The sequence below is a fragment of the Barbus barbus genome (assembly GCF_936440315.1).
Source record: "Barbus barbus genome assembly, chromosome: 1".
Classification (NCBI taxonomy): domain Eukaryota; kingdom Metazoa; phylum Chordata; class Actinopteri; order Cypriniformes; family Cyprinidae; genus Barbus; species Barbus barbus.
In genome coordinates, this window is record NC_136729.1 from 38,944,821 (window position 1) to 38,959,288 (window position 14,468).

The 14,468-nt window shown below is 37.2% G+C and overlaps 1 protein-coding gene across 2 annotated transcripts in view; it reads right to left on the bottom strand.

The window, feature by feature from the left end:
- The window catches only part of LOC306873965 (E3 ubiquitin-protein ligase RNF166), a 40,136-nt gene that overhangs the window by 14,489 nt on the left and 11,179 nt on the right, over positions 1–14,468 (bottom strand). The window contains exons 2-4 of one of the 2 annotated variants that reach the window (XM_079423587.1): positions 4,746–4,902; positions 1,415–1,540; positions 1,026–1,138 (exon numbers count right to left, since the gene is read on the bottom strand). In XM_079423587.1, coding sequence (XP_079279713.1) covers positions 1,026–1,138; positions 1,415–1,417 — 116 coding nt within the window. In that variant the 5' untranslated portion in view covers positions 1,418–1,540; positions 4,746–4,902. The remainder of the gene's footprint in view (positions 1–1,025; positions 1,139–1,414; positions 1,541–4,745; positions 4,903–14,468) is intronic. The other variant, XM_079423586.1, reaches the window with a different exon arrangement.

Below are 14,468 nucleotides of genomic sequence, written 5' to 3' on the forward strand. Positions count from 1 at the left end.
GTAATCACTTTGACCATCAAAGATTGGTGCTTGACTGGTGAAGTCTCTGAAGTTTGAATAATTATAAATTATTAAATGTTTTTATTTATATTATGTAGATAATTACCTTGAATATTTAGGAAAACAATGTCTTTGGTCAGGTAAATGACAAGTGTTTTTTAACATTACACCAAAAGTTGTAAGCCATAAGGTTAAAATGAGTGATTGACATTTATTAACCAACAGAGAAGTTTGTACTTGCACATTCACGTGAAGTGCATTTTTGTGAAACGCACATAAAAAAATTTACATTTCTTTTCTACCTTGCACCCAGAAATTCCTCTTAAGAGCTAAGACACAGAGAAAAGCCATAGAGAAACCCGTGTTGCTGCATTCCACTGTCTGCATGGAGTGCTTTTCTTTTGCGTATTTTACTATAGAAACTGTTCACAGAAGATGAGGCAAATGAAAGCATTGCAAGTCAAGACTAAAGCGGATTCATCATTCATTAGTTTTGTTTCCATATTGAATCCTGAATTCAGACCTTGGGTGAATTGTGCAGGCAATAATTTAAAGCAATATTCAATAGCAAGTAAATAAATAAATGAAAATGAGCAGGAAAGTAGGCCAAAGTAGTTGCCATGGCCAATACGGCTCTGCACAATTTAGTTGACAATGTCACTAATATAATCAAAATATTATCATTTTAACCTCATATTGCTATTATTCTCCTAATGCTATCACTTTATTCACATAATGTTTTACTTTATTCTCAAAATATTATAACTTTAATATCATATAACTATAAATTTACTGTCATGATCTTAGTTTTTGAACATTACAACTGTATTATACTTTTTTCAGATATGTGCATTACCTTCCTATTCACTTTACTGATTTACAGACATTTACAGACAAACACATTTGAAAACCTGTCTTTCCAAAGTGTAGTCACACTGGGAAAATTGAGGCAATTGATGAAGAGAAAAAAAAAATTCCATGATTATGTCAACCTGACCTTAAATTATCCGTGGAACGATGCTTACCTGGGAATGGGTTGTGAGGTGGGGACCACAGGCATGAACTTTGGGCAATTGGCCATCTGTTCCTGAACCTTTGTGCAAGATGAAATATGCGACCGCATTTTGACCAGGGTGACCTGGGATATTCAAAGGGACATAATAAAGCAAAATGAGTAACACTGTGATTGAAGTGCTCCTATTATGCTTTTTCAGATATTACCTTTCACGTAGTGAGTAATATAACTGTTTGTGAATGTAAAAGGTCTGCAAAGATCAAGTGCATGACAAATGGAGTTATTATTTCTCAAAAGAAAGAACCGATCCTGAACTGCCTGAAACGAGTCATCAGCAATTGAAGACTTCCTTCTGTTGCAAACCTATGTAGTTTTGTAACAAATTCGCATAAGGCCCACCATGTGTACTTTGACCTGCCCCCAAACACTTTGGTTGTAGCTAAGGCCTGGAAGATTGTTCAGTTTGTGTTGTTGCAATATCTAGAAGACACTGTGTTCAGTACTGCTTTCCCAAAGAATGAGGATCTAAAGAAGTAGAAGAAGACAGTAGTAGAAATTCATTTTAACACAGACACCACAGCAGTAGGGTAGACCGAGTATGGTAGAGACACTTTCTGCTTTTTTCATCACTACACACAAACATAAATTAATAATAATGTAATTTTGTAATAAATTACAAAATTACAGTTTTAAATAATTACAGTTTAAAAATAAATTGATTTGCTTTATTTAATTCCGATTCAGTTAAACAAAACAGGAACAAATGTTTAACACTACAAAAGTATATGGCATACAGTACAAATGTAAACATAACAGTAAAAATAACAATATAAATACCTGTATATTCTATAACCCTACCCCTAAACCTAGGCATCACTCGAAACTTTCTGCATTTTTACATTTTCAATTATTCTGTATGATTTATAAGCTTGTTTCATCATGGGGACCTAAAAAATATTTCCATAAGGTGAATTTACTGTTCTTACTATACTTGTGGGGACATTTGGTCCCCATAATGTAGGTAATACCAGTACACAAACACACACAGCCTCTGTATGCATTTTATTTTCTATGATTGGACCATTACTGTATACAGTACATAGCAACCTATAAAGGGTGTCTCAATTGTACCTACTTTACCACCTTTTTTTAAAATGCCATGTAATCCTTTTAAAATTCATGTTAGAAAATATGTCCCATTAATAATAGACAGTTGAAATATCACAAATATAATTTTTTAACAGAATTTGCGTAGCATGTGTGTAAATGTGACTTTTATCTTATTATCATAACACTGTACAACTAAACAGCATGTGAAGCAATAGGACACCAATCCAGGTACAGTTGATACACTGTGTCTCAACCGTACCCCACTGATATGCTCGCACGTTTCTCTAGATTATGAAAAGACCTTGCATGGCACAATGTGCTCTAAAAATAGACATATTTTATGACAGAGTAACGTTTGCAATGATATATGTTAAGTTTAACAATCATAAAAGAATAATAAGCTATTCATTGTGGAAGGGACATGGTGAAATGAAAATCTAACCTTGGAAAAAAAAAAAAGTAACTTTTGCCAATATCTTCGGAGTGGAAAGACGCACACATTTCAAATTTCCCACGATCAAAGAGAACACATGTGTGGAGCAAAAATCACAGCTCGTTCTTGTGTACGCAAGTTATTTAAGGTGTTTCAACTGTACACGTCTCAAATGTACTCAGTCTACCCTATAACTCCAAACTTTCGCTGTGTTCTCATCATTTACTGACGATATTTGAACAATCTTGCACCTCTGGATCACAACCTAGAAGTATGGTTAATAATGTATATACACTGTGTGTTCAAAATGTGTAGTTTTGTGTTGTATACAGTTCCACACAGTGCACAGCTTTAGCCCTCTGCTAACCGACTAACTCACATTACTGTATTGAAATATTTCTGCTAATCTTCCCACTATTACCTACATTTGTGTAAATTAATGCAGACTGTCTGTCATTCTTACTACCTTGAGTAAAAGCGTGGAGCAACTAATTCACGACATAGTGCTTGGCTAACGTATATGCCATTATTGTTTGGGTAAGTTTTTACTTCTCAGCAGTCATTATTTGAGGTGATGCTGCAATATATATATTCGATTTTTTTTTGGACCTTGGATGCATTAAAACCTATTTTAAAAGATATCCAAAACATAAATAGAAAGCTTTAAAATAACATAATAAGGATACTTTAGTACAAATGACACCTTGATTAGGGCATTTAACTTGCAATCATGTACTGTACTGTAAACATTGTAAATGTGACCCTTGCTGGTCATGTTTTTAAAGGGGTTATATGATGCAATTTCATTTTTTCCCTTTGTCTTTGGAGTGTTACAAGCTGTTTGTGCATATATAAGATCTGTAAAGTTGCAAAGATTAAAGTCTCACACCCAAAGAGATATTCTTTATAAAATTTAAGACTCTGCCACGCTCATTCAAACACTCCCCCACATGTCTACGTCACGGTGATTTGCATAACACTGCCCAAACGTATACACAATGAAAGAAGGCGTAACTTTTATTCTCGCTGTAGTATTGTTGCTGCCGCCGGCGCCATGTCCTGGAAACGCTGTGTGTTTCATTGTGAAAGCGGAAGTACTTTGTTTGGCCTTCCAAATGTGTACACAACTAAAAATCAGTGGTTAAGTTGTATTTACAACACTGTTCCAGAACAGTACAACGCAAATATTCGAGTGTGTGCAGCGCATTTTATGGAGGACTGTTTCCTGATTCTGGGAGAGAGTAGCCTACAATGTAAACACTATGAATGGCTGTGAACATAATAAAGTGGGGCAATTCCAATGTCACAAGGACAGTCTGGTGACTCACAGCCTGTAAGTATGTTTAGATATTTAAAGAATTTGCTACTGACTATTCAAATGCGAGTTTTGAGCAGTGTAGAGTTGTGCTCGTTCATTATAATCAATAATTATGTCCTCACTGAATGCAACAAATGCCTCGTTTATAGTGGGTTTTATTGTTTTAGTCTCGTCGCGCCGGGACACGGCATCACAACATGGTAAGGAGCGTAACATTTCCGTCTCACGCTTGAGGCATTTGGCCAATCACAATGCACTGGATAGCTGGTCAATCAAAGCACGCCTCGCTTTTCAGATCAATGAGCTTTGTAAAAATCTATGCGTTTCAGGAAGGCGGAGCATAGAGGAAAAACAATAATGTACAGTATGTGGAAAATAACCTCGAACCGCGTAAAAACACATTGCATTACACCAAATACACAAAATAATGTTCTTTTTAGCAACATCATATGACCCCTTTAAATCCAGCAGTCATGTTTTGCTGACTTGATAAAACTAAAGTATCAAAAAAACAAAAAAAAAATGCTGCGTCAAATCATGCAAACACAAAACAGTGAGCACAAACACAAAAGGGTTCAGTGGTCTTTCTAAGCTCGCAATGGCAATCAGGGCATCTCAGTGTGTCAGACTGTAGTTGGTGGGTTGTGCTTGTTTTGCTTCAACTTTTATTTACCATTAAACTGTCATTGCAGTTTTGAAAAGCTCCTGCGGGAGAGACTGGATGTCGTGCTATAGCATCCCTGAAGCAAGTTTGAGTTTAAATGCCTTACATAATGACAGCTGCACTGTTCAGAGGAACATGCCTTGTGGTACTATGCCCAGTTTTTTGTTTTTTATTCATATTTGTTTGCGCAAGCACAAGGACTAACCTTTTTGCTGCACCCTCTACATGGTGCCTTATATGAAGAGAGCTGCTTCTCCACGCTGGAGGATTTGTCCACTTTCTTTGGATCGAAAGGCATGCGGCAGAGTGGACAGAGAGGTGATGTCACCTGCAGACACGGCTGTAGACAGTCCCCACAGAAACTGTGAACACACACAGACACAAACATATTACAGATCTATTTTAAAATTTTCTCTTATTATTTTTTCTTATAATTATCTGTTTACAATATTCATCGCTATTATGTATTCGTTCTGATTCATAACTTGCACCAAACAGTCATTTTTGTCAAATCAACCCAAAATATCTAATCCTATACACAGCATCTAAACAAGGAGAAAAAAAATGTCTCGGGTTCCTCATTTAATATAAGTAGGGATCTTAAAGTGACAGCAGCCTACTGCTATATGTGTGCGTTTGTCAACCCCAGAGGGTTAATATTCATCAAACAACAAAATAAAAAAAAGGAAATAACTTACTGCTCCTGACAAATTAACTATTGTACCTTTAATAAGAATGCATTTATATTTAATTCATACAGTGAAGACTATGCAGCTTTTTATGTTTTAATTATTCAATTTCTGCATTATTTCTTACTACAAAAAACACACTGTATTTAAGTTGTATCTTTTTTTCTATTGTTTGCTTCTTTGGTTTTATTTTTAATGAAAAAATATTTATATTGTGATATATACTGTTATTTTGAAATAAAATTTCTCATGTTGTGAAAGATTGCCCACCCCTAATTAGAATGATTTCTGAAAGATCATGTGACACTGACGACTAAATAAATAGCTGCCAAAATTCAGCTTTGCTACCATAGAAATAAATACAATAATAAAAAAAGTTCCTTTAAATTGTGATAATTTCACAATATTACTGTTTTTACTGTATTTTATCAATTAAGTACAGCCTTGATGAGAATGAGAATATATTAAATAAATCAATTAAACAAATATATTAGAAAAACAATTATTACAAACTTTTTTGATAGTGATATGCCTTTACACGTAATGTAAAAACTCTCAATTTTCAACCTCTTTCCTTTATCCATCTCATTTAGTGAACAAATTGACCACTTTTCATGATCTAATCAACTCTAAATGCATAATATCCAGTTGCAGCCTGCCCTTTTCTTCATTAAAAACCCTGTTTCATATAGAAATACATCCCATTACAGAAGTTAAAAAAATAAGTTGCAAATGCCGTCTCATGTTGACCATAGAATTTCTATTAAAACATACATGATTAGTTGTAATCGTTTATGCAATTTTTATGATCATGACAATAATTGTATAACATATTGATACCGGCCTTCTGCTTACAGTAAATCCTGGAATACACTGCGTGATTTTTGCCCCGATTTTACAGTCTGAACAAGTTGACGCTAGTTGAGGAAAGTCAGAGCCAGTCTGCAGATTACAGCTGACAGATTCCACAGAAAATTGCGTAGTGTATGATGTCACAGCTTCAGCCTTTGATTCTATCCAGTCGGAGGATATCAAAAATGTTTGATATTTTCAGCCGATTTTAGAACGCATATGTTTTCATTTGTCATGCAACACATTTCTGCGTGAGTTCATTGTGATCAGAAACAACTTTAAAGTCTGGTAGTGTATGATCTTCAGTCACGTAGTGTATGATGCCCAGTTTTCCTTTGTCACTATTTACAAAGTCGGTAAGCCTAATGTTTTAAAAATCTGTTCAGATTTTAAAAGTTGTGTAGTGTAGTCCAGCCTTAAGATAGCTGCTTTTATCACAACAAAAAGCAAATCATGAATTATCACCATTGTCCCTTTGAGTAAGGCACTTACTTTCATGTTACTCCAGAAGGACTTGCTCCTGTAATAAGTGTACTATAAGTGGCACTGGATAAGAGCGTCCACTAAATGTTTGTAACTGCACAAGCCTCTGAGGAGAACAACAATTTTGAACCACTGAACTCTGGCTGGCAGGCAACATGCCTGTGAACAGCTGAACAAATGCTGATGTATCAGACTATAAGGCATTTAGCCATCACCTTTCAAGCTGGTGTGACTCAGCACGGGGTCCAAATACATGGCAGCATCAGCAAAAAATGGCTAGCCTTGTCACTTTCTGATGGATGAGGCAAGAGTTTATGGGACTGTAAAAGCAATGAATCATTTGGAGTTTTTTTCCACCAGGCTTACACCACGCTTTATGGTACTGTTGAATCCAGGGCCAGGGCCAAACAAGAGCCACTCCATCACTGTCTACACTGAAATGCGGCATTGACTGACTCACGATGGAACTGGAAGTTTCTGAAACAATCAAAAAGCCGTGTCATGCTTTAATTAAATAACTGTTTAGGTTATTTAGATTTGGTCAAAAAAAATTCAATTTATAATCAAAAATGGTGCTAATCAAATGAATGCATATAACTTTAACCATTTCATTAATCTTTTAAAATGTAATTACATTAAATTTGAACAGTTTCTTGCAGTTTGTCAAAATACTCTACAACATAGGTTTACAGCTTACACTGAAGAAAAATTGTGATATTCCTTAAAAATAATGTTTTATTTTTAACTGTATTATTATTATTATTTTGAAAAGTACATTCCACTGTACAATAGTAAAAAAATTGTCACAATTTCTTCAAGTTAAACCAAACTTTAATTTTTTTCAGGTTGTAGTGAAGACTTTTGAGTTTCTGTGTATGTGATTATTATCATATTTTATCAAATTAAATTCTCAGAGCAGCCCTGAAGTTCATCTGAAGTTCGTAATGAGATGGCAGTTGCTAAAAACACAACAAGCATCACACAAGATAGAGCAGGGGTAGGCAACATCGGTCCTGGAGTGCTGCTGTTCTGTAGAGTTTAGCTCCAACCCTAATCAAACACACCTGAACAAGCCAATCAAGGTCTTCAGAATTACTAGGGCAGGTGAGTCCAGGACCGATGTTGCCTACCCCTGAGCAAGAGCATGTGAAGTGGGAGTAAACAAAACAGCACAGCTCATTCACACAGAGACATGCAGAACATGCAGATTTCTTTCAGTCTTTTTTGAGATTTAATATTCAAAGACAGCCCATATCACGATTGTATTAAGTGTATAGTCCTACTTGATTTATTTATCCAAATGTTGCCAAATTCCATGACATTCCATGTAATACAGCATTTTTTTATGACTGAATTGCACAATTCCATCTGTGTTTTCCACATCGTAAATCATAGGCCCTTACACTTTTAATACAGCTTAATACAGGGGTGCCCAATCCTGGTCCCGGAGATCTACCTACCTGCAGAGTTCAGTTCCAACCCTGATCAAAACACCTGTCTGTAATTATCAAGTGCTCCTTCAGATCTTAATTAGTTAGTTCAGTTGTGTTTGATCAGGGCTGGAGCTGAACTTTGCAGGATTTGGCACCCCTGGCTTAATACATACTGTATACAATGCATAAACTAAACATTTCTTTACATTTATTTTTGGCCATTTTTACACCTTTTTTTCAAGTGAGATGATGGGAAATTATGTTGGGAAGATGAGGAAAGAAAATAAGAATGTCACATGCTAAATTACATAAACACTATGGATAAATTCCTAGAAAAATTATCTAGCCACAGTTCTAACATTCACATTGAATTAGCAAAAAATTATGATATATAATAGACCAAATATCAGGGGTTTTGAAATCAAGGGCCAGATTTACTAACAGCTTGCACCAGTGCAAACCGTCTTTTAGCATTAAATACTGTCAAGATTTACTAAAGAAGTGCAGTAAAAATTAGCACTGAAAAGACGTGGGCACAGTTATTTTTGCACATGACCTTATGGAATATGCATTTGTAGGAGTCTCCCTTTCAGATGCCAAATTTATGAGGAGAGTATTAAAATGAATCACGCAACACCATTTACTAATGTTTGTGCTCATCAAATTACTGGTATTTGCGCCAAGCAGGCAGTAATTTGCACTGCTCTTGGGAGATTGCGCTGGTCATTATGGAAATGATCTGGCTGCATCTGTATTCCTTAATGTGCGCATTGTCAGTAAATCACAGGTAGAATTTCCCCCTCCCATCTCCACTTTTATGGAATTATGCTCTAATGCTTATTTAGTTAAGTCTGGCCCCAAATACTTTAAGAAAAATGAATAAAAGAATGAATGAACAAATGAAAAAATTAATGAATGGATTTTATATTTTCTTAAAAATAATACCTTTATATTAAGAGTAGGAAGAGATGTAACCAGAAGAAAAACATTTTCATATTTATTCAAATTAAAATACCTTTTATTGCTTCTTTTTAAAAACTAATGACAACATAATAACAATTAATGTATTTGTAAAGAGCTTTTCACAATGCATACTTTTTCAAAGCAGCCTCACGGAAAATGTTTGTTTCTACATTACAAATAATAATGATGTATTATCAGGTGACCGTGTCAAAGTAATGTCCATTTCACATAAATTTAATTTGTTTTTGGCATTTTTGCCTTTATTTAGATAGGACAGTGTAACGACAAGAAGTGAAGTCAGAGAGAGAGGAGGCGGGATCAGGAAAAGCCCACAAGCCAGGATTTGAATAAATAAATAAATATCAATAATTGGTATTATATTAGCCACAGGCACGTCTGCTCTCTAGTTATAACTATAAGCATAGGACACTGAAAAATTCAAATCAGCTACCTGACCAGCATTTATGATTTTTGGTAATCCCATCAAATGTCATTCCCTTTGTGGGAGTTTCACTGAGAGACAGCTTGACCTTGTTTCTAGTTTGAGTACTGCTGACTCGCTCCTGCTCCATTGTGCTGCTGTTGAGCACTGCAGACATAATGAGAGCAAATGAAAGCAGGTGCTGGTGGTGAGTTGGGCTTGAGGCTGCTTAGGGCTCTACCCATCTGCCGCCTCTTTCCCCACAATCCCTGTTTTTCACTGCTTAAAGCCGAGCAGGATGGCTGCCCTTCCTCCCTTAGGAGAACTGAGCTTTTTCCATAGCTTTGTAAACATCAGGGAAAAAGAGAATGACTCCTAAACAGACAGAATGTTCCAGACAAGTCTTGGGCAGGAAATCCGATGGTCTGAAAAAACAGACAATAATTTGACAAGCTTTCTTTCACAAATGCCATCCTCAAGCTGGAAGTACAAAAGAGACTTCACACAGAGATCAGTGATTTCATCATTGTAATTGGGTTTCAAATAGCATACTACTGTACCTACTACTTTTTGAAAGAACGCAGTATGTATACAGTGCACAATTTGCTATTTCAGCATAGAATTCCCAGATGACCAACCATAGTTGCTTAAATGAGCAGAACACAAATAGAATCCAATATGATGTACTAAGTATCCCATAATGGAACACTCTTGATGTTACCTTTCAATTTCTGTGCATAAAATGACCACATCAATTATGAATTTTAACATCTCACTGACATAACCTGAAACATTTTACACAAACGTAAAAACAGTTGAATTAAACATACATAGTGAGGTCATGTGACAAATGTAAAGTTTAAAACATTGAATACTGTATACATGTTTCATAATATAATGTAATATAATATGCTATATATATATTATTATTGAATTTTTTAAATCTGCAGCATGTACATACTGTGCAGTATGCAGCATAGATACTGCATTCGCTGCCAATGTGTCTGCCATCTTGGAATGGTCAACAGGACAATGTTCATCATTAACACTACCGAATCAATTACTTTTTTTCAAAAATGTGCACCTTTGATTGTTATTACCGCTGCTTCAAGACAAGTTGTACATTGGGATAACCTCTCACAAATGAGAATGTGTTGGCTTGTGTTTTTTATACACGTAGCTATAACTCAATATGCAATATCAATATGCAGAATTATCTAATATTCACGATAAACTAAATCTTGTGTAAATCATCTGCTAATGTCTCTTGCAGATATAGATTTGTGAATAACTATGGTTGCAGATACATTGTCAACATGATATTGAGCGTTTACGAGCCAGATTTGGCCGTTCTAACATGGCGGACGGCTTACATACAGTGGCCCACAGAAACAGCTGCTAATGAGGCATCTATTGTAGACTATGCATATTGTGTGTGTGTATACGTAGTACTTAAGTAATCCATTATGAACATAGATGATTTCTCTATAAGTCAACTATGACCATTATGCAAGACATCAAAAGATCCATACATTAGATCAGACATTAAATGACTGTAATACTTACTATAAAACCTACTATAAAAATATATTTTAAGGGGTTATTGATGGGTTCTGACAGTTGAAGTGTGTAATTTCTGTCACAAAACAGAATTGGCTAAATTAAGCACGTTTCGGGAAAATCAACCTAGGCACAGATGTCTCTGTAAGTAGAGGAGGATTGGAGATATTGTCATGTGATGTTGCAATGATGATATCATGAATCATGAAAGTTTACATTCTGGATTTAAATTGTGCACACTATAATTGCTCACACATATATAGAAATCTAGTGTCCTAGCATACCGTGCATATTTTTTGTGTTCAAATGTTGATTTAGAATGTTACGAGTTGTGGAGGAATTCGGAAAAAGAAAAGAAAGTCATGTTGATTCTCAAAACAAAAAAACCCCAACACAACAGAAAGCGTGACAGGCTACATTCCCATTATAAAGTCCAAAAAAGGATTTACAGTATAATTCGGTACAATATTCCACACATCCTCCTCCTGTTTAAGTAGAACAGACATGTTCACAATTTGGCTTACTAGTTGCTGAACTACTGCAGAATATATAATTGTTTTGTTGTATTAATTGGTCCAGATAAGGTCATGTAAAAATAAGTGGTGCAGACTAATTTCTCTAAATTACATTTTTCACTACATATTTACTTTGGAAAAAAAGAGATGATCATTACCACCTGCCAAAGCCTTGTGGTAAATCTGAATATATTCAACTTTTAGGACCTAAAAAAAGTCCTGAATCTTTGAAAAAATATTTTTTGCAGAATGCTGAACACATTTATGAACAATATTTTCAAGTAGATGAACATTTTGGTGTTGCACTACACCTACTGCTCCTACAGACAAACCATGGCTTTATAAATGTAATATGGCAGTCAAACAGGATACACAAAAAAAAATAATGTTATTTCTCTAGATGAATAAAATAAGAACATGATTCAAAAATATAAACAAACCTAATTACAATGACAATAAGTGGAGTGGTATTTGTTCTGGAAGCAGCTTTGCAGTCTACCTCCTGCTGTTGTGGCCCTTGAAGACTACAGTGGCGCATTGTTCTCTGTGATAACATACATTTCAAAATTGTTGTCACGTGTTTGAGTTCCTGTTTGTCCTTATTTGGTTCTGTTCCTGTTCATTATGAGTTAATTTGGTTTCAGCTTTGTTTAATTTATTATCCTCGTTTAGTCCTATGTATATATAGAGTGTTCTGTTCCTTAGTTCCTGGTCCGGGACTGTTCGTCTATTCCTTGTCCTACATGTGTGTTCCTGCTTGTAAGTCTTCATTGTGGATAATTAAAAGAATATTGAATGTTAATCTCCTGCATCTCCGTGCTCCTTCGTCTCCTACACAGTAGGCAGCCCGTGACAGAATACCAAACCCAAAAATAGTAAGCGGCACTCCTTTTCCTCATTTTGTTTACCCGTTTTTTTAAAAAGTCTTTGGTTTTCCCTGTTTCTCCCTGTGGCTATGGAAACCACCCCATGGTTTTCCGCCCTGGCCCGCCGAGACCTCCCGCTTATACCGTTTGCATGAGAGTTCTGCGGGATCGCCACGAATACGGCACTGGATGAGGCCACGCTGAATTCTCTGTTCTGGATTGGGGCCAACTACTATCGCCCCGTGGTCCTCCCAGACACCACAGGACTGAGCAGGAGGGAAGGGATCCTCCGGTGTCTGGAGAGTGTCCCGCCCCGATCCAGAATCAGCTAGCCGTTAAGTCCATCAGCCGTTCCCCAGGCAAGCCCGCAGTCCGTCGCTGACTCAAGCCCACCGTCCACAGCTCACGTGCCCCTAGGAATACCGGTGGTGTATGAAGATATGTTTTGGACCCCAGAGCTCGCTCCAGTGTCGGCTCCAATCCCAGAATCCTGCCCGGAGAGGGCTGAAGTTTCCCTGTTTGGCCCAGGGAGGGCCACAGATCCACACTCCAATCCTCCTTCATCTCTACTGGTTCTGTACAGCCCTCCATCGTCTCCGGAGTCTCCATCATCTCCGCTGGTCCCGTCCAGCCCTCCATCATCTCCTGAGTCTCTTTCGCCTCCGCTGGTCCCGTCCAGCTCCCCATTGTCTCATGAGTCTCCTTCGCCTCCGCTGGTCCTGTCCAGCCCTCTGTCTCCTGAGTTTCCAAGTTAGCCAGCTCTTCTCCTCGAAAGCGCCCTCCAGAGCACCCTCCAGTGCCTGCTCCTCCAGAGCGCCCCCTCCTGAGCCCGCTTCTCCTGAGCTCCCCCAGACTCTGTCCAGGCTTTGAAGGACCTAAATTCCCCCAAGAAAATTTTGGAGGGGGACCATATGCGCATGGTGACCGAGCCGGGAAAGGTTGCAGAGGCCCATTTGCCATGGCCTCCTGAGCCCTGGAGGCTTTCCTTGTCTCCACCCTGTTCCAGTCCTGCACCAGCCGCCAGGGCGCCCACCCCCCCTCCCCGATGGTACTGTTACAGCACGGGACACGCCTTCCGGGAGGGGGCGATATGTCACGTGTTTGAGTTCATGTTTGTCCTTATTTGGTTCTGTCCCTGTTCATTAGGAGTTAATTTGGTTTCAGCTGTGTTTAATTTTTAATCCTAGTTTAGTCCTGTCTATTTATATAGTGTTCTGTTCCTTAGTTCCTGGTCCGGTATTGTTTGTCTATTCCCTGTCCTATGTGCGTGTTCCTGCTTGTAAGTCTTCATTGTGGATAATTAAAAGAATATAGAATGTTAATCTCCTGCGTCTCCATGCTCCTTCGTCTCCTACACAGTAGGCAGCCCGTGACAATTGTCAGCAGTGTTTATTTTTCTTTTGAAGAAAGCAGGGAACTATTGCTACTGTTTTGCAGTCAAAAGACTTAATTTGGTGTACTATGTTATGGTCATTCACCTCTTTAAACTTAAGAATATGGAATAAATAACACAAATAATACTGAGCACAAGCAACCACTTCTGCCGTGTCATGTCAGAGTAGCTATTAATTTAACATTTAAAGTGTTCCAAGATTCGTGTTGTTGTTTTGAAATACTGTATTAGTTATACTGTAATAAAGACATTTTTGTTTTGGTGATTTTATGCTAAATAAGTATTAATTAAATTGTTTTTGCTCATGTTTCTCACAGTGTAAGCTTAAAGGGGACATCGGATGCAAAATTCACTTTTACATAGTGTTTGAACTTAAATGTGTCTTGGGAGTGTGTGTACACACAACCACCATATAATGATACAAATCCCCAAAGTTCTTTTTTTTTTTTAAATCCCCACAAATCATGAGCACTTTCTCAGAACAAGCAGTTCACAGATTCTGGGTAAAGTGACATCATTTTGCACAGGCCCCTCCCATGACTGTTGACAGACACTGCTGTTTTACCTTAGACCCGCCCTGAGTAAGCTGTAAACAGTCAATTGTTTTGACGCCAAAGCAAGTGTAGACAAGAATGACTCCTAAGCGATTGGGTTGTTTTGTTGTTAGAGGTAATAATGAACATAGCAGTCCTCATTTACTCCGGACATCTGAGCCGCTGAAAATGCAGTGGATTCATTGTGCACCCCCGATCT